The sequence below is a fragment of the Bos indicus genome, chromosome 11 (assembly GCF_029378745.1).
Source record: "Bos indicus isolate NIAB-ARS_2022 breed Sahiwal x Tharparkar chromosome 11, NIAB-ARS_B.indTharparkar_mat_pri_1.0, whole genome shotgun sequence".
In the NCBI taxonomy this organism is placed as follows: domain Eukaryota; kingdom Metazoa; phylum Chordata; class Mammalia; order Artiodactyla; family Bovidae; genus Bos; species Bos indicus.
In genome coordinates this window covers 3,892,292-3,912,031 of record NC_091770.1, presented here as the reverse complement: position 1 = coordinate 3,912,031, position 19,740 = coordinate 3,892,292, and the positions used below count along the sequence as shown (strand labels likewise).

Here is a 19,740-nt window from a genome sequence, read left to right as displayed (position 1 = left end):
CCACTGGCCACAACACTTCAGTATGGCTTGCTTGCGTGCTAAGTCGCTCAGTCGTGTCTGACTCTTTGCGACCCTATGACTGTAGCCTTCCAGGCTCCTCTGTCCATGGGATTTCCAGGCAAGAATTCTGGAGTGAGTTGCCATGCCCTCTTCCAGGGGACCTTCCTGACCCAGGGATTGAACCCACATCTCTTAAGTCTCTTGCATTGGCAGGTGGGTTCTTTACCACTAAGGCCACCTGGGAAGCCCGTTCAGTATGGCACGGGCTTATAATTCCACAATCCTATAGCCACACAGCCTGGCTTTTGTTGAATAGCCTTATAGGTACATCTACCCCGAGGGGGTGAATGTGGACAAACAGGAAAGGGATCATTCAGGGGTTCTCTCACAAAGAGATGAGCAAAGGTGTGGGGAGAACATGTAGAAATGAAAAAAAATTTCTAAATCTAGCTCTCTGCTCTCTTTCATCTGGATAAACCTTAATGACCACCTAGAGTTGAATATTAAATATGGTGGTTAGTTCAGTTTGAATTCTCCCATTAATTTATTGGACCTTATGTGCCCTGTTGATTACACAACAGAAATACTGCGTACACTCTGTCTGAAACACTCTGTGGCTAAGAAAGAGTTAATAAACTCTTACTGCCCAGCCGGGTCCTAGTTCCCCAACAGCTTCTAGACTAAAGAGATAAAACACACAATTTATGAAGAAAAATGGGAGGGCTCCTGCCACCTGTACATGTTGTTCAGTCGTTCAGTCGTTCAGTCGTGTTTGACACTTTGTGACCCCGTGGACTGCAGCACGCCAGGCTTCCCTCTCCTTCACTATCTCCGGGAGCTTGCTCAAACTTGTCCATTGAGTCAGTGACGCCATCCAACCATCTCATCCTCTGTCGCCCCCTTCTTCTCCTGCCTTCAGTGTTTCCCAGTATCAGGGTCTTTATAAAAGTAAAGACTATCAGAGTCTTTACACCTCTGCATGAGCCATTTACAAAAAAGTCAAAACAAAACCCGGAAGGCCCTCCAATGTGATTCTCATGAAGGTTTTACAATTGCGAAAAGAAAAGAAAAAGATCCCATTTGAGCCAGTAGCCAAAAAACCAGAATCACAACATTCATCAACACTCATAAAATGCTGCAAGTTTTATTGTTCATGCATGGAGGGGACTGGAGCAGAAAAGAACTAAAGATCCTGTGTTTGATTTCTTAGAAGCTGATTGCTACAGGCACTGCCCCACCAAAAACTACTCACCATCAAAGTGATGAAAGATTAGCTTCCTGTGTGTACTCTGCTTTTAGTGTCACCTCCAGGAAGCCTTCCCCGCCCTGAAAATCTGATAGAGGGCCCCGGTCTGTCTTCTGTCCCAGTAACCAGAGCTTCTGGCACTGCTTGTGGTCTAATTCCTTCTGCACCTCTCTCACTAGTCTGGAAGCACCTATGGGTAGGCACCAGCTGCCTCCACACCTCTGAGGAACTCAGAACAGTCACCACATCACAGTTTTGTTGGAGACAGAGTATAGAATGGTGAAGTTACAGGCAGAACTTTAGCCTAGATACCTCCCCAGCTTCCACTGATTGTGTGGACTTAAAGGCCAGGAGAAGGCAAAAAGAGAAGCTGCAGAATAATGGAACTAGTGAAGTATCACAGGGATTTCGCTGGTGGTCCAGGGAATAAGACTCTGACCTCCAAAGCAGGGTGATCTGGTTTGATTGCTGGCCGGGGAACTAAGGTCCCACATGCCTCGGGGCCAAAAAACCAAAACGTACAATGGGAACAATATTGTACCAAATTCGGTAAAGACTTTAAAAATGGTCCACATAAAAAACATCTTAAAAAAAAAAAAAGAATCTTGCAGAAAAGATGAAGAAAAGAACTAGATGAGATTCAGTGGAGTTTGTGTGAAAGTGTTTGTTGCTCAGTCGTGTCTGACTCTTTGTGGCCCCATACACGGTAGCCCGCCAGGCTCCTCTGGCCATGGGATTTCCCCAGGCAAGAATACTGAAGTAGGTTGCCTTTCTCTTCTCCAGGGGATCTTCCCAACCTAGGGACTGAACCCCGGTCTCCCACATTGCAGCTGGATTCTTTATCATCTGAACCACTTGGCACAGAAGTGATTGGAAAATCCAGGATCATGTACTCTGCAAAATGAAGGTGAATGACAAATCCATTCTAACCCATACCTTGGTGTATATCCTGTGATGTTCTCATTTCTTAGGACAACAAACTGAAATCCAGACTTTGTGGAGCTAAAAGTGATTGGTTTACGACAAGTTTAACTGTAACACCAGATTTCTCCTGAAACCCGTTCTTCTGTTGCCAGATGGAGTAGCAATAAGCTATCAAGAAGGGCCCCAAAGGAAGGCAGTTCTGTTTGTCCTGCTTTTTGTCTTTTGATGTCAGTTCTCCACTAACCTTTGTCCAGGGGGAATTCTGCTGTCTTCCTGGATAAGCCCATTGAGTCCATCGTTGAAGCTTGCCCTTTGCAGCTGTCCTTTCTCTCTGACATATGCCTCTGCTTCTAGAATGTTTCTGAATGCTTTCATTTCCTTCCTGAGAGAGAAAAAAAACTGGAGAAAGTAGAGTGAAATGTATCTTTTTAATAGTCATCCACTCAACAAGATTTGGTCAGCTGCTGAAGATATAAGCAGAGGGGTACAGGAATGCTGCAGGGACTCAAACCCAGTCAAACAGATCTGGGTTTGAATTCTGGTTGGATCACTTACTAGTGCCTACATCACTGTTTGTATCAGTTTGTATTGTGTTATTTATTTATTTATGCCTATGCTGGGTCTTCGATGCTGCCCACGGGCTTTCTCTAGTTGCGGTGCTGGGGCTTCTTATTGCAGTGTCTTCTCTTGTTGCAGGCACAGGGCTCTAGACAAGTGGGCTTCAGTAGCTGCGGCACTGGGGCTCAGTAGTTTTGGCGCAGGGGCTTAGTTGCCCTGCGGCATGTGGGATCTGAGTTCCCAGATCAGGGATCGAACCTGTGTCCCTTGCATTGGCAGGTGGATTCTTAACCATTGGATCACCGGGAAAGTCCTGTATTGTATTATTATTTGTACTGTTAATCTCTCAGGGCTTCCAGTTTCCTTCCCATAGAATGGGGAGCTCCCTGGGCAATTTAAGCTTTTGGCCAGTCTTGTGGACATGGCTTTGTTAAATGCTAGTGCTCTCTTCTGCATGGAAATTGCCTGTCATTGAGCATTGTACACCAAATGGAAAGCTTTGGTCTTTCCATTCCCAAGACATATGTCAGCCAAGATATATCAATGTATCAAAGGTTGTATCGGAGTAGGTTTCAGCCTTTATTACTTACATCTGGTCATGAAATTTTTGCCAGCTTGCTACTAGGAATTGTCTTTATCTTAGACTATAGGAGGAGAAGGCAGTGGCACCCCACTCCAGTGCTCTTGCCTAGCAAATCCCATGGAGGGAGGAGCCTGGTAGGCTGCAGTCCATGGGGTCGCTAGGAGTCGGACACGACTGAGCGACTTCACTTTCACTTTTCACTTTCATGCATTGGAGAAGGAAATGGCAACCCACTCCAGTGTTCTTGCCTGGAAAATTCCAGGGACGGGGGAGTCTGGTGGGCTGCCGTCTATGGGGTCGCACAGAGTCGGACACGACTGAAGTGACTTAGCAGTAGCAGCAGTAGACTATAGGAAATCTGGCCCTCAAGCCAGTTACTAACCCAAGTCCTAGTACCAAAGGATACTAAGAAAAACAGGCAGACCACTCAGATCTCTCAATAGATGATTATCTATTTGGTTCTCAAGTTAACCTCCAACTTTACAGAAATGGTGATTAGGACATGGAGCTCGCGAGAAAGGGACAGGAGAGGGTGGTGTAGTGGAAAAATCAGAAGCTTTAGCACTCAAATGATCTGCATTTAAACCCTAGTTTATTTATCTTCTTGCTGAAGCTAGTCCTGGACTCTTGGTAGGTAAACTGAGGATAATAATGCCCATTAGTGGGGATGTCGCAAGGGCCACAGACAGTGGGTGAGGCTCCTGGACCCTCGGAAGCTCTTGCTGGATTAGGGCGGGAGCTGGCCCGGGACCGGTCACCGGGAATGCTGCCCAGCGGGGTGCGGCGGGTTGCGGACCGCAGTTGGGGGAAGGCGCTGAGGCCGCGGCAGCCCGGGTGGTCGGGTCGCGCGCCAGGCAGAGGCCGGGGGCTCCCCGGGGCCTTTTGTTGGCAGCCTGTGCTGCCTCCGCGCACACGCCCGAGAGGATTAAAGCCAGATGTGGCGGCCCGGCGCCGCCGAGCGCTTAGAGCCCGGGCCGGAGACGCCGCTCCAGACCCGGCGGTGACAGTGAGTGAAGCGGGGAGATCTCACGAGAACGGTACAGGCTGCAAGGCGGCGCCCCTAAATGACAACCGGGCGGGCCTCCGGCCGGCGGCTGGGCCGCGCGGGGGCGCCCGGGGGACGGCACAGGCGGCCAATGGCTGGCGGGGTCCCGGGCGGGGCCGGGCGCGGGGGCCGCGGCGCTCCGGCGGCGGGGCGGAGCCGCGCGGGGAGGCGGGGGCGCCGGGCGGCTGCTCGGTGGCGGCTCGTCGGCGGCCGCGGCAGGACTGGCAGCGCCGGCGGCGGGTGAGGGGTTCGCGGCGGCGGCGTGCGGGCAGCTTCGAGCGGGGGCGCAGGGCGGCTGCGCGGAGGGCGCGGGATGGAGGGGCGGCGCCGGGTCGCGGGAGATCCACCTGCTGGTAACGGAGCCGCGGGGCCGCGGCCGGGCCCGGAGCTCGTGCGCCTCCGGCTGCTGCGGGGCCGTCTCGGGGCGCGGGCGGGCTGGGCCTTGGGGGCGGGCGCGGGCCGGGCCGCCCTGGGCGCGCCGTCAGCCCCGCTCCGCCGCCGCAGCCCCTCGTTGCCGCGCGCTCTCTCGGTGGCCCACCGGGCGCCTGATGCGCTCTCCGCGCTCCGTGGCGCGGCGGGGCTCGCTGACTTTGGGGCAAAGTGAAGGAAAGTGGGGGTTTTGGGGGTGAGGCAGAGTTGCTCGCGGGACTGCCCCAGGGCTCACGCCCGTCCCGGAGTCGGCGGCGTCCCGGGGCCGCGGGCAGGTGGGGCGGGGGCGAGGCGGGCCGGGGTTGCTCCCGAGACGTGCACCGTTCTGGCGAATTTTCCTACAAAGTCAAGACCTGCGGGTCCTATGTGTAAGCGCACCCCCATACCCAGGCCTCAGTTCCCCGCTATCGAGGAAGCTGCGAGTGGGATCCCCGGGTCGGGGCCAGGTGATTCCACTGAGGGTACCACCAGGTGACAGCGGGAAGGCGTGCTTTATGAGCTGGCAGTCAGACCACTCGCGCGCCCGCTTTTTATTTCTCGCAGCGAGTGTTTCTCTGGAGCCCGCTCATTGCTTACAATCCGGATTGCGAAATAGAAGCAGGCGCAGTGTCTGTTTTCAGCCCTCTTCATATATTTTGCTGTTGTGCTTTTGCTGTCGGACGACTTCTGGCCAAAGAAGATGGCAACGTCGTTCGTTTGAATTTAGAAGCTAAATTTAGAAGTGAATAATATGCGTTTAATGGTTTATCTTTCTTTTTCTGAATGTTAAAAAACAACACCACTGTCATTAACAGGTTATCCTAACAAAGGTTTCTTTAGCCCGCACCGTGTAAATCTGAAAACGCACAGGACGATGAAGTTATGTAAGCTGTATTAAGGAAAAATAGAAATCCTATTATAAATATAAAACCAATGAATTTTAATAAAACCGCGATGAATAAAGTTACAGGGCTTACATCATGGTATTTATGAGGGTGTCTTTCCTTCAGGCACCCCTGTTCTGTCTGGAATGGCAGTGAAATCATATGTCAAGCATTTTTAGCCATGGAACATACTATTTCGGAGAACACTTTAAAATCAAAGGTTATGTATCTAATAATAACATAGGACTGCAGCCCTTAAAAGACTGTTAATAAAACAGGTTTTTCTCCAGCCTGAGATCTGGAGTTGAAAGTTGGAAATATCTTTGGCAGGATGGAGGAGATGACCAATAACTTTAGCCACTGCCTTTTTGTTGTTAAGGATTCCGATGTGTTAAGTGGATAGTCTCAGAGAGCGTCAAGGTGTTAGATTGAAATTTTTGTTGAGTGTGGACTCTGACAACAAATATGGATCACTTCTCCTGCCTTAGGTAGTCAGTCAACCCAGAGGGCTCTTGGCTGTCTGAACTACCTCTCCTGGTTTGAGAGCATAGGGATCACTGGTTTTGCTCTTTTATGGTGCAACTAAACTTCATTAGTGTGGAAACCCTGATTAAAAATGTATGACAATATTCTGAGTAAAATGCCCTCATATTTCTCTTGCTGAATTTCAGGTCCTGTTTGTTGGTAGAGTTCATTATTTGCATTTTCTTCAAACCAGATATGAATAACTTCCTGGATCCAATATTTAATATTCCTTATGTTTTTCATGTTACCAATACTGTATCTATAATCTACTTTCATTATAGAGTTCATTCACTTTTACTTGTCTCTCTACCCCTTTATACTGACTTTCATACAAATAAGTAATAAAACTGTGTTTCAAAAATCTTTCATTTTCTACTTCTTCACTTCACCTTCCCTGTGATTACTGATTGAATGTTTATTCTAATAATCTGTATACTTCTGGATCTCTTATCAGGACAGTATCTTTTTTGAAGTAAAGTGGGGCTCAGGTGGGGATATAGCAACAGAAAATTATATGCATCTTCATATAATGCCATGAAAAAATTAAAATTCCAAGTTACATAATTCACTGAGTTAACCCTTCATTTTTTTATAATCAGAATCATTATCGAGTGCTTTAAAAAAAAATTATCTGGCTGTGTTGAGTCTTAGTTACAGCATGTGGGATCTTGTTCCCGGACCTGGGATCAAACCCTGACCCCCTGCATTGGGAGCACAGAGTCAGCCACTGGACCACCAGGGAAGCCCCTTGAGTGCCTATTGATACGTTAATAAGACAGTATATTAGGTACTTATGGAATTGAGTTGAAATTCTGGGATTTCACCATGAAGACTGTTGACATGGATATGAATAACTTTGGTTTTAGAAAATAATCATAATTTGAACGCGAGAGTATCTTTGGAAATTCTTGATTGCAGAGAGTAAGGGGAAGGGAGGAAGTAGAAAAGTTCAGTGCCTCTAGAGTATTATATCACTACTACAGAGCTGCTGGTCAAGGAGGGTTCACAGGCTGCTTGAGTGTGAGTAGGGGAGAGGAGGGCCCAGCCCAGGGTACAGGAAGTGAGAAATTCATTCAGGTTTTAAGCTGAAACTTTGAAGTTGCCTGTGAATTTTGCAGTTTATTCCATAATAGATCCGTATTTGTTGTAGAGTCTAATTTTTTTTTTTTTTTTTAATTCACACTTTAAACTGTTGGGTAAAGATAACACCTCGGGAAGATTCTCCAGTGTAACCTGAGGCTTGGAGTGCCCCGGGAGCTTCTTTTCACAGGACTGCAGTGCAGAGGGGCAGAGGGTGGGGGATGAGAACTTGGACTTCAGAGTTGTGCAAATTAGGGTTCCTTCTCTGGGTTCATTTCATTGTACAGTAGGGGAAGCGGAGTTTGGAAGATTTAGGAGTTTGGAAGATTTAGAGCGTGTGAGGAAATGCTTAGTGAGTTGTAGTGTCTCATTATCGTTATTTATCCAGATGATCTTTTCTCACTAGTGGAGCTTTCTAGCCATGGTCGGTTTTACAAACCAGCTGAGATGATAATTTCTGAATTGCCTACAAATGGCTGCGTTAGCCAGAGAGAATTGTCCCTCGGGCTTCCGAGGCCTCTTTGGAGCTGCATTAACTCACCTACTGGAGTGACACGTGGTGGACTGCCAAGTGCCTCTGTGGTCCCCTGGGGCCACCAGGAATCAATGCATATCTTGTCTGGCCTGACATTCCCCGAGGGAGTGAAATTGGTTCTTTGCAGAGAGGCCTAAACCAGTGACTGGCTGCAGGTTTTTGGTTTTATTTGTTGTTATTAATACAGTTGACATTTATTCAGAACCTAGAATTGTAGTAGGTACTATGTAGTACTATGCTTAAGTACTTCCAGGGACATGATTTCATTCTATTTTCTTTTTAAAAGATTTATTTATTTTTGGCTGTGCTGGGTTTCTGTTGCTTTGAGCAGGCTTTCTCTAGTTGTGGCCAGTAGGGGCTACGCTCTTTCAATGCGGTGTGCGGGCTTCTCATTGAGGTGGATTCTGTTGTTGGGGAGTATGGGCTCCCAGGTTCGTAGGCTTCAGGAGTGGAGCGTGTGGGCTCAGTAGTTGTGGCGCATTGACTCAGTGGCTCTGCGGAACGTGGGATCCTCTCAGACCAGGGATCAACCCCCTGACCCAGATTCTCAACCACTAGACCACCTCATTCCGTTTTCTGAACAGGTTTGCTGGATGGGAGGTGATCTCCAGGTTTCCTGAGTTAAAGCAGTGCTCAGTGGTTAATCCTGGGTCCGGTGGCATCCTGGTTGGATCGCCATGTTTTCAAAATGCCAAAATAATCCCAGTTTACACCTGAGGAGTAGGTTAATTGTTGGAAAAACTACATTTATCTTATGCTGATGATCAGCAGCGGTCATCACTGTAACCTTTTTATTATTTATGAGAACAGGAGGAGCCGAGACAGTTAGCTTTCTCAGTTCCTGGATGAAACCACAAAGCCGAGATAATTGACATGCCTGGAGTCACGCAAGTAATGGTGGGGCTGGATCTAGGACCAGGGCTTTTGACCCTTGTAAGTTTTGTCTGTTTTCTTTAAACATTTTGAGCCATTAACTATTATTGTGCAATAGGAGGATTGTAGAGAGTGAAGAATGTTCCTCAGGAACCATTGGGTGATCCTTAGAGTTCTCCTGGGCCCCACCACTTCTTCCTTTACATAAGTAACCATGACTCTCTTTCCACAGACACAACAGAACCAACGAGCAGGGAGTATAGTTGAAAGCTTTTTTCCCCAGAGGAGAAGAACCATATCGCTCAAGGATATCACATGAGTCATTCGGATGTGGGGGGTTATCTTTACAGATACAGTGTAGCCCAGCCAAGAATCTGTTTGTAACAGTGACTGATAAATGAAGAAATGAGTATTTTGCATCCTTGAGCAAGTTTTTCTTTCCCTTTTCCCCTTGAATAGGGAGAAAGAAGCATCCACCTATGAAGACCGTGCAGACAGTCCTGAATAATAATTGTGAATGGTGTGGCTGCCAGACTAGTTCTGCTGAGCATCTGAAATGAACCTCTCCTATTGATTGTTTCAGTTGGCCCCGAGCCAGGAGTACTGGGTTTGCTTGACTTCAGGATAAAAAGAAACGGACTTGGTTATCATCGTAAACATATGAACCAGTGTGATGGTGAAATGAGATGAGGCTCCGAAATGGAACTGTAGCCACTGTTTTAGCATTTATCACCTCGTTCCTCACTTTATCTTGGTATACAACATGGCAAAATGGGAAAGGTAAGGAAAACGTCTCCAAAAAATGTGCATGCAGTGTGTTTGGCTTTTTGCTTTGTCGACGGTGCATAAATGCTCTGAGTTGAACACCCCTACAGTCTGCGTATTTCATGCTATCTGCTGGCGGCCTGCCAGTTTCTTTCTGACACCGAAATGAAACAGTATTCTTGGACGGAGGACACAAAATTTCTCATTTGAATGGGGTTTGCTTTGTTTCTTGATTTCTTGTAATTGCTCGTGTAGAAACATGCTCATCAGCGGTTTGTATTATAAATGACAGCCAAGTTGAGTAATGAAGACTTTCATTTTGGCATTTTATTTTTCATTATTAAACATCATCAATGTTTAATAAGCTTCCTTGTACCGGATGTTGTATGAAACACTTAGAAGGACACAGCGGCTTCATGAAATTTATACGCTGATTATCCTGATGATTTGGTGCTGTGTAGTTAATGATTTAAACCGCATGTGTTGATAGGTTGCTCTTTAGGTAAAAGTATTTTTGAAGTGGGTGAGAAATTCGTCTGAAATTTTAAAAATTAATTCTGTTGAGACTATTGAACTGTGTTTTTAAGGAAGGTTATCTGTTTAGAGATTGGAACTGTATTGAAGGATAGTGTATTTCTTTTAAAATATATACAGTAAATTCCTACCCCTATTTTTATTATTTGTAGACTTTTAAGTAAATAATGTACTTGTTTATGGCTGCCCTAGTTGCAGCCATATGGATTGCAGCCTGTGGGCTTTCTCTAGTTGCGGTGAGCAGGGGCTACTCTAGATGCAGTGCATGGACTTCTCTGGCAGTGGCTCGTTGCAGAGTGGGCTGTGGGTGCACAGGCTTAGCTGTACCACAGAATATGGGATCTTCCCAGACTGGAGGGTGAACCCATGTCCCCTGCATTGGCAGGTGAATTCTTACCTTCTGGACCACCAGGGAAGTCTCCTACCTCTTCCTTTTACATATCTCTTTTCCTCATATTAATCTAGGAAATATTAATGGCAAGAAGAATGGAGATTTGTTAGAGTCAGGGTAGAGTAGTAATCATCACTTGGTTATCAAAAGGTGCTATTGTTGGCATTATTGACTTGCATGAAGGTAACTTTATTCTCTATTAATTTTTCTCTGGTGTGTGTGTGCTGTGACTAAGTCACTTCAGTCGTGTCCGACTCTGTGCGACCCCATAGACGGCAGCCCACCAGGCTGCCCCGTGCCTGGGATTCTCCAGGCAAGAACACCAGAGCGGGTTGCCATTTCCTTCTCCAGTGCATGAAAGTGAAAAGTGAAGGTGAAGTTGCTCAGTGTGTGTGTAGATATGTATATATCTGTGTCAGTGTGCATATATTCATGAAATAAGCTGATATAAGCAGGCAAATGTACTCTGTGCTTTGAGCAAGTTTAGTATTGTTTTTCTCTTTCTCTGAGTTGGGCTCTAATTTTGGAAGGCATTCTTTGGGGGGAAAATGAATAAAACACTTACTGAAGATCTTTCTTCTTTGCAGACAAATACATACATTTTAGATTTCATTTTTTAATCATACCAAAAGGAGAGGACTTACTTAGGAAGAACTTAGTTAATCAAACTATTGGCTGGCCCTGATGTGAGTAGAACATATGACTGGCTTTAGCGGTCAACTTAGAAAATAAGAGAGTTAATCCTGAGAGTATATGGAATTTTTCCTTATCAGGAAACTTATCTACCCAGAAAGTTATAGTAACAGAAAATTGACCCTTTTGACTGGGTCTTATTTAAAACTTTTGGCATCTCCATTCCATTTATCTGATTTCTTACGTAAAGCCATTACTAAGCACTATTTTTGTGTGTGTTAGGTTGTCTTTAGAATCAATATTAATCAAAAAGAATATACAGGTTTTGTCACCAGAAGGGGAAAGAATGTGGTATTCAAGCCACACACACACAGTCTCTCTGCTTCGGGTGGCACTCTGAGCAGCTGTAATCCTCCTGTGCATATTTTTCTGCTCTGTTTTTCGGTTTGGTGTTTTGTCTGAACTCTTTCAGGTATCAACAGAGGTCTCCTGTCGTGCTTATGTAAAATCCCCTGTGCTTTAATGACATCGTTTATGTAACCACTCTTAACTGCTGAGCATTTGGATTCTTTCTAGATGGTTCTGGCAGTCAGCCTGGATTTTCCAGAGCCGGCCTCATTTCAGATGTTTAATTCTTGTATACTCATAAACCACATGCTCTGCTTTTTATATTGAAAGCGTGGTTTCCGTAATCGCTGGATGTTGCTGGGCTCAGAGTTGTTATTTTTCATGCATGCATCACTCCCTTTCCTGTACCTGCCTCGTGCCCATCTCTGTGTTATATGCTGTAAATATGAAAAGGAAGGAGAAACTACTCACCTTTGGAAATCTCAAGAACCAGTAGGGGAAGGTGCAAGTAAAAAATGTGATACCATCTGATAGATAGAGCAGTAACAGAGTGCATATTATAAGTTATGAAACAATAACATAGTCTCATTTAATCCTCATAACAACCCTAGGAAGTATGATTACTCACTTTCTATAGATGAGGAAACCAAGGCTGAGTATAAGAAACTTGTCAAGGTCGTACGTTAAGTGGAAGAGTCAAGTTTAAGCTCGGTCAGGCTGGTTCCAGAGATGATGCTCTTAGCTATTGGTCTGCTGCCCAGAAGAGCAGAGACCAGGCAGATTAGGGGAGAGTGGGCATGGCAGGTAGAGGGAGCTGCCTTTACTTTCATGAAGCTCTGAGAGAGTGTGGAGTATTTGTGCTTTGGAATTGTAAGATATTCATTGTGGTTGGCAGCGTTCCAGGACTGTCCCAGGGCTTAGCTGGTAATCCCAGTGTGGTCCCTATCATATTTATCCTAGGTCTTCATTTACCACTTGAAAGAATAAATGAGCTGGTCCATGGGATTGGCATAATTTGAGGAAGATATCAGTAACTCCACTAGGAAAGCTGGTGTTCAGGCCAGGGTACAAGTTTCTGCAGGGTATACTGGATTCTCACATTAAAAAATGAGACAGAATTTCAAGTGTATGGAAAGCACAGTGGGAAAGCTGTATGCAGGTGTGCAAGTGGGACGAGAATCATTGCATGTCTTACTCGTGTGTGTGTGTGTGTGTGTGAGGGGGGGAGGTGGTTCTCCTGATGAATTTCCTATTTTGGTCAGGTACAACCCAGAAACTGGACATCTTAGACCCCTGTCCCTAGGGATACCTAACATTCATGTATGTGTTTCTGTGTGGACATGTATTTTCATTTCTCTTTATCTACAAGTAGAACTGCTGGGTCGTGTGGAAACTCTATATTTAATCACTTGAGGAGCTGCCAGACTTTTTTCCCAAAGAAGCTGGACCATTGTGCATTTCCTCCAACAGGATATTAGGGTTACAGTTTCTTTACATTCTTGATGATACGTGTTTCCTGGCTTTTGGATTCTACTTGTCCTAGCGGTAGTGAAGTAGTATATCATTGTAGTTTTTATTTGTATTTCTAATAATACCTAGCATCTTTTTATGTACTTATTAGCCATTTGTATATCTTCTTCAGAAAAAAATGTCTATTCAGGGTCTTTGCCTATTTAAAAATTTAAACTTGAAGAATTCTTTATTCTAAGGCCAAAATACAGTAAGGGTAGGGGATCAACCACCTGAGGCTTAAAAGACAAAGCTAGTAAAATCATGTAACTATCAATAAAAATGTATACACACACTAATTAGGGAGCGGACAAAGTAAAAACACATAAAAGATGAGATCAAAAATGTAAAATGAGGGGGTGGAATAAAAAAAAGTGTGCTGTCATTTCAGTCGTGTCCAACTCTTCATGACCCGATGGACTGTAGCCTGCCAGATCCTCTGTCCATGGGGTACCCAACATAGGAACACCTAAATACATATAGCAGTTACTAACAGACATAAGGGAGTAATTAACAATATAGTGAGTAGGGAGCTTTAACACTCCACTTAAATCAATGTGGATAGATCATCCAGACAGAGAATCAATAAGGAAACATTGGCATTAAATGGCACATTAGGTCAGATGGATTAAATATATATAGGCCTTTCAACTCCAAACGAGCAGAATGCTCATTCTTCTCAAGTGTGCATGTGATCAGTATTCTCCAGGATAGATCACCTGCTAGGCCACAAAGCAAGTCTCAGAAAATTTAAGAAGATTTAAATCATATTAAGCACCTTTTCTGACCACTGCAGTATGAGACTAGGAATCAACTACTGGAAAAAAAAAATATGTGGAGTCTAAACAATATGCTACTAAACAATCAGTGGGTCATTGAAGATATCGAAGAGGAAATAAAAATATACCTTGAGACAAATGAAGATGGAAACACAGCATTCCAAGATTTATGGGACACAGAAGACTCTTCTAAGAGGGAAGTGTATAGCAATACAGGCTTACCTTGGGAAACAGTAACAATCTCAAACAATCTAACCTTACACATAAAGGAACTAGAAAAAGAATAACAAAGCCCCAAGTTAGTACAAGTAAGGAAATAATAAAGATCAGAGTGGGAGTAAATGAAATAGAGATGAAAAAAGCAGCAGCAAATATGAATGAAAGAAACTAACATCTGGTCCTTTGAAAAGATAAACAAAATCAATAAACCTTTAGCTGGACTCCTCAAGAATAAAAGAAGGCCCAAATAAAATTAAAAATGAAAGAGAAGTTACAACTGATACTACAGAAATATAAAATGTAAGAGATTACCATGAAAATTTGTATCTTAGCAAATTGCACAACCTAGAAATAATGGATAAATTCCTAGAAACATACAGTCTTCCAAGATTGAATCAGGAAGAAATAGAAAATCTGAGCAAACTGATTACCTTAATGAAGTTAAATCAGTAATTAAAAAAAAAAAAAAAAACTCCGGAATAACAAATGTCCAGGATCAGATAGCTCCACAGGTGAGTTCTACCGAACGTTTAAAGAACATTTAAATACTTCTCAAAGTATTCCAGAAAGTTGAAGAGGAAGGAACATTTGCAAATTCAGTCTATGAGGCCAGTACTACCCTGGTACCCAAACCAGGCAAAAATATCACACACAAAAAATTATAGGCCAATATCCTGGATGAACATAGATGTAAAAACTCTCAACAGATTATTAGCAAACTGAATCAACAATACATTAAAAGTTTCATACATCATAATCAATCACGATACACCACATTAGAAACATTAAGGTTAAAAGTCATATGATCATCTCAACAGATACGGAAAAACATTTTGATAAAGTTCAACATCCATTTATGATAAAAACGCTTAACAGAGTGGGCATAGAGGGAACATACCTCAGTATAATAAAGGCCGTATATGACATACCACTAACATGATCAACAATGATTCAAGCTTACAGTTAAGTCATAGGAATGTAACATAGCATAGGGAAAATAGTCAATAATACTGCACTGATTTTGTATGGTAATGTCACAGACTTGTCATGATTATTTCATAATGTATTTGATTGTCAGATCCCTATGTCATACATCTGGAACTAACACATCGTACATCAGCTATATTTCAGTATTTAAAAAGGGAAAAAAAGAAAAAGTCCTTTCTAGATACAAGTTCCTTGTAGAAATGTGATTTGCAAATATTTCCTATCGTTCTGTGAGTTGTCTCTTCCTATTCTTGACGGTGTTCTGTGAAGTGCAGAAGTTTTAAATTCTGATGAAGTCCAGTCTGTTTTTTGCTGTTGTTTCTGCTTGTCCTTTCGGCGTCATATTTAAGAACCCGCTGCCAAATCTAAGATCGTGAAGCTTCTCCTGTGTTTTGTTTTGCTCTTCAGTTCAGTTGCTTGTGGTGTCAGACTCTTTGCAACCCCACGTGCTGCATGTTTTGCTCTTACATTAGGTCTTTAATCAATTCCAAGTTCACTTCTGTGTGTGGTGTAAAGGACCCACTCCATTCTTCTGCATGTGACTATCCAGTTGCCCCATAACCATTTGTTGTGTCTCCTGTAAATAACATATAGTTGGAGCATGCTTTTTTAAAAATCCAGCCTAATAGTGTCTGCCTTTAGACTGGACTGTTACTCATCGACATTTATATGATACTGATGTAGTTTGATTTACAGATGCCATCTTACTCTGTAGTTTTCATATGTCTCATGTCTTTTTTGTTTCTGTATTCCCACTTTACTTTTTTTTGCATTGATTGAATATTTTCTAACGTAGCATTTTCATTTCGTTAGTGACATTTTTCACTATTTTTTGAGTATTTTTAGTGATTGTTCCAGAGTTCACTGTGTACATTTCAGCTTATTGGATTCAAATTCGAGTTTATACTAGTTAATTCTAGTAATATATAGAAAGTTACTCTTATTTAGCTCTGTTCCTTTTCTCCTTTGTTTTGTGGCACTGTTGTTACACACATTACATCTGTCAATGTTATAAACCCAAGAATACATTGTTACAATGATTAATTATTACACCACCTGTTATTTTTCCCTTAGCACATAGCAGTGTTTTTCCCCTCTACCTTTTTTTTTGCTGTTTTTAGCAACTTTATTACATTCCCATGTATTACAGATTCAACAATGCATTATATACGTATCATTTTATGAAGTTTATACATCAGTTGAGGGAAAGGAGAAAATGGGCATCAGCAATTATATAATTGCAGACTGTATGGATTGGATCACTTGTATCAGTTGTTTGCAGCCTGGTGAAATTCCTTTAGTATTTCTTATGAGGCAAGACTGCTAGCAATGAATTCTTGTTAATTTTTGTTTATCTTGTAATATGTGAATTTTATGTTTATTTTCTAAAAAAAATAGCTCTCCTGGATGTGGGAATCTTCATTGACAGGGTTTTTTTTTTTGCGTGTGTGTGTGTTTGTTTTTTAGTACTTTGTGTTATCCACTGCTTCTAGCCTCTGTTATTTTTGCTGAGAGGTCAGCTTTTAATCTTATTGGGGTCCCCCTCGTCAGTGATAAATCATTTTTCTCTTGATGCTTTCAAGATTCTCTTGTGTTTGACTTTCATCCTTTTTACCATGATGTATCTGTTTATGGGTCTTGCCTCCTAGATGTGTGCAGTTCAGTTCAGTCTCTCAGTCGTGTCCGACTCTTTGCGACCCCATGAATCGCAGCATGCCAGGCCTCCCTGTCCATCACCAACTCCCCGAGTTCACCCAGACTCATGTCCATCGAGTTGGTGATGCCATCCAGCCATCTCATCCTATGTCATCTCCTTCTCCTTCTGCCCCTAATCCCTCCCAGCATCAGGGTCTTTTCCAGTAAATCAACTCTTCGCATGAGGTGGCCAAAGTATTGGAGTTTCAGCTTCAGCATCAGTCTTGCCAAAGAACACCCAGGGCGGATCTCCTTTAGGATGGACTGGTTGGATCTCCTTGAGGTCCAAGGGAATCTCCAGAGTCTTCTCCAACACCACAGTTCAAAAGCATCAGTTATTTGGCGCTCAACTTTCTTCACAGTCCAACTCTCACATCCATACATGACTACTGGAAAAACCATAGCCTTGACTAGATAGACCTTTCTTGGCAAAGTAACATCTCTGCTTTTGAATATGCTATCTAGGTTGGTCATAACTTTCCTTCCAAGGAGTAAGCGTCTTTTAATTTTATGGCTCCAATCACCACCTGCAGTGATTTTGGAGCCCCCCCAAATAAAGTCTGACACTGTTTCCACTGTTTCCCCGTCTATTTCCCATGAAGTGATGGGACCAGATACCATGATCTTTGTTTTCTGAATGTTGAGCTTTAAGCCAACTTTTTCACTCTCCACTTTCACTTTCATCAAGAGGCTTTTTAGTTCCTCTTCACTTTCTGCCATAAGGGTAGTGTCATCTGCATATCTGAGGTGATTGATATTTCTCCCGGCAATCTTGATTCCAGCTTGTGTTTCTTCCAGCCCAGCGTTTCTCATGATGTACTCTGCATAGAAGTTAAATAAGCAGGGTGACAATATACAGCCTTGATGTACTCCTTTTCCTTTTGGGACCAGTCTGTTGTTCCATGTCCAGTTCTAACTGTTGCTTCCTGACCTGCATATAGGTTTCTCAAGAGACAGGTGAGTGGTCTGGTATTCCCATCTCTTTCAGAATTTTCCACAGTTTACTGTGATCTGCATAGTCAATAAAGCAGAAATAGATGTTTTTCTGGAACTCTTTTCCTTTTTCGATGATCCAGCGGATGTTGGCAATTTGATCTCTGGTTCCTCTGCCTTTTCTAAAACCAGCTTAAACATCTGGAAGTTCACGGTTCACATATTGATGAAGCCTGGCTTGGAGAATTTTGAGCATTACTTTACTAGCATGTGAGATGAGTGCAATTGTGTGGTAGTTTGAGCATTCTTTGGCATTGCCTTTCTTTGGGATTGGAATGAAAACTGACCTTTTCCAGTCCCGAGGCCACTGCTGATTTTTCCAAATTTGCTGGCATATTGAGTGCAGCACTTTCACAGCATCATCTTTCAGGATTTGAAATAGCTCAACTGGAATTCCATCACCTCCACTAGCTTTGTTGGTAGTGATGCTTTCTAAGGCCCACTTGACTTCACATTCCAGGATGTCTGGCTCTAGGTCAGTGATCACTCCATCGTGATTATCTGGGTCGTGAAGATCTTTTTTGTACAGTTCTTCTGTGTATTCTTGCCATCTCTTCGTAATATCTTCTGCTTCTGTTAGGTCCATACCATTTCTGTCCTTTATCGAGCCCATCTTTGCATGAAATGTTCCCTTGGTATCTCTGATTTTCTTGAAGAGATCTCTAGTCTTTCCCATTCTGTTGTTTTCCTCTATTTCTTTGCACTGATCGCTGAAGAAGGCTTTCTTATCTCTCCTTGCTATTCTTTGGAACTCTGCATTCAGATGCTTGTATCTTTCTTTTCTCCTTTGCTTTTCTCTTCTCTTCTTTTCACAGCTATTTGTAAGGCCTCCTCAGACAGCCATTTTGCTTTTTTGCATTTCTTTTCCATGGGGATGGTCTTGATCCCTGTCTCCTGTATAATGTCATGAACCCCTGTCCATAGTTCATCAGACACTCTATCTATCAGATCTAGGCCCTTAAATCTATTTCTCACTTCCACTGTATAATCATAAGGGATTTGATTTAGGTCATACCTGAATGGTCTAGTGGTTTTCCCTACTTTCTTCAATTTCAGTCTGAATTTGGCAATAAGGAGTTCATGATCTGATCCACAATCAGCTCCCAGTCTTGTTTTTGCTAACTGTATAGAGCTTCTGCATCTTTGGCTGCAAAGAATATAATCAGTGTGATTTTGGTGTTGACCATCTGGTGATGTTCATGTGTAGAGTCTTCTCTTGTGTTGTTGGAAGAGGGTGTTTGCTATGACCAGTGCGTTCTCTTGGCAAAACTCTATTAGCCTTTTCCCTGCTTCATTCTGTACTCCAAGGCCAAATTTGCCTGTTACTCCTGGTGTTTCTTGATTTCCTACTCTTGCATTCCAGTCCCCTGTAATGAAAAGGACATCTTTTTTGGGTATTAGTTCTAAAAGGTCTTGTAGGTCCTCATAGAACTGTTCAGCTTCTTCAGCGTTACTGGTTGGGGCATAGACTTGGATTACTGTGATATTGAATGGTTTGCCTTGGAAGCAGAGATCATTATGTCATTTTTGAGATTGTATCCAAGTACTGCATTTCGGACTCTTTTGTTGACCATGATGGCCACTCCATTTCTTCTAAGGGATTCCTGCCCATAGTAGTCGATATAATGGTCATCTGAGTTAAATTCACCATTCCAGTCCATTTTAGTTCGCTGATTCCTAGAATGTTGACATTCACTCTTGCCATCTCCTGTTTGACCACTTCTAATTTGCCTTGATTCATGGACCTAACATTCCAGGTTCCTATGCAGTATTGCTCTTTACAGCATCAGACCTTGCTTCTATCACCAGTCACGTCCACAGCTGGGTATTGTTTTTGCTTTGGCTCCATCCCTTCATTCTTTCTGGAGTTATTTCTCCACTGATCTCCAGTAGCATATTGGGCACCTACTGACCTGGGGAGTTCCTCTTTCAGTATCTTATCGTTTTGCCCTTTCATACTGTTCAAGGGGTTCTCAAGGCAAGAATACTGAAGTGGTTTGCCTTTCCTTTCTCCAGTGGACCACATTCTGTCAGACCTCTTCACCATGACCCACCTGTCTTGGGTGGCCCCATGGGCATGGCTTAGTTGCATTGAGTTAGACAAGGCTGTGGTCCGTGTTTTCAGATTGACTAGTTTTCTGTGATTATGGTTTCAGTGTGTCTGCCCTCTGATGCCCTCTTGCAACACCTAGTGTCTTACTTGGGTTTCTCTTACCTTGGATGTGA

General features: G+C 43.4%; 1 protein-coding gene across 3 annotated transcripts in view; it reads left to right on the top strand.

The window, feature by feature from the left end:
• Positions 1-4,509: 4,509 nt before the first annotated feature.
• MGAT4A (alpha-1,3-mannosyl-glycoprotein 4-beta-N-acetylglucosaminyltransferase A) overlaps positions 4,510-19,740 on the top strand; it is a 127,978-nt gene continuing 112,747 nt past the window's right edge. For 2 of the 3 annotated variants that reach the window (XM_070798281.1, XM_070798279.1), the window contains exons 1-2: positions 4,510-4,596; positions 9,121-9,441. In XM_070798281.1, the coding sequence (XP_070654382.1) occupies positions 9,348-9,441 (94 nt within the window). In that variant the 5' untranslated portion in view covers positions 4,510-4,596; positions 9,121-9,347. The remainder of the gene's footprint in view (positions 4,597-9,120; positions 9,442-19,740) is intronic. The other variant, XM_070798280.1, reaches the window with a different exon arrangement.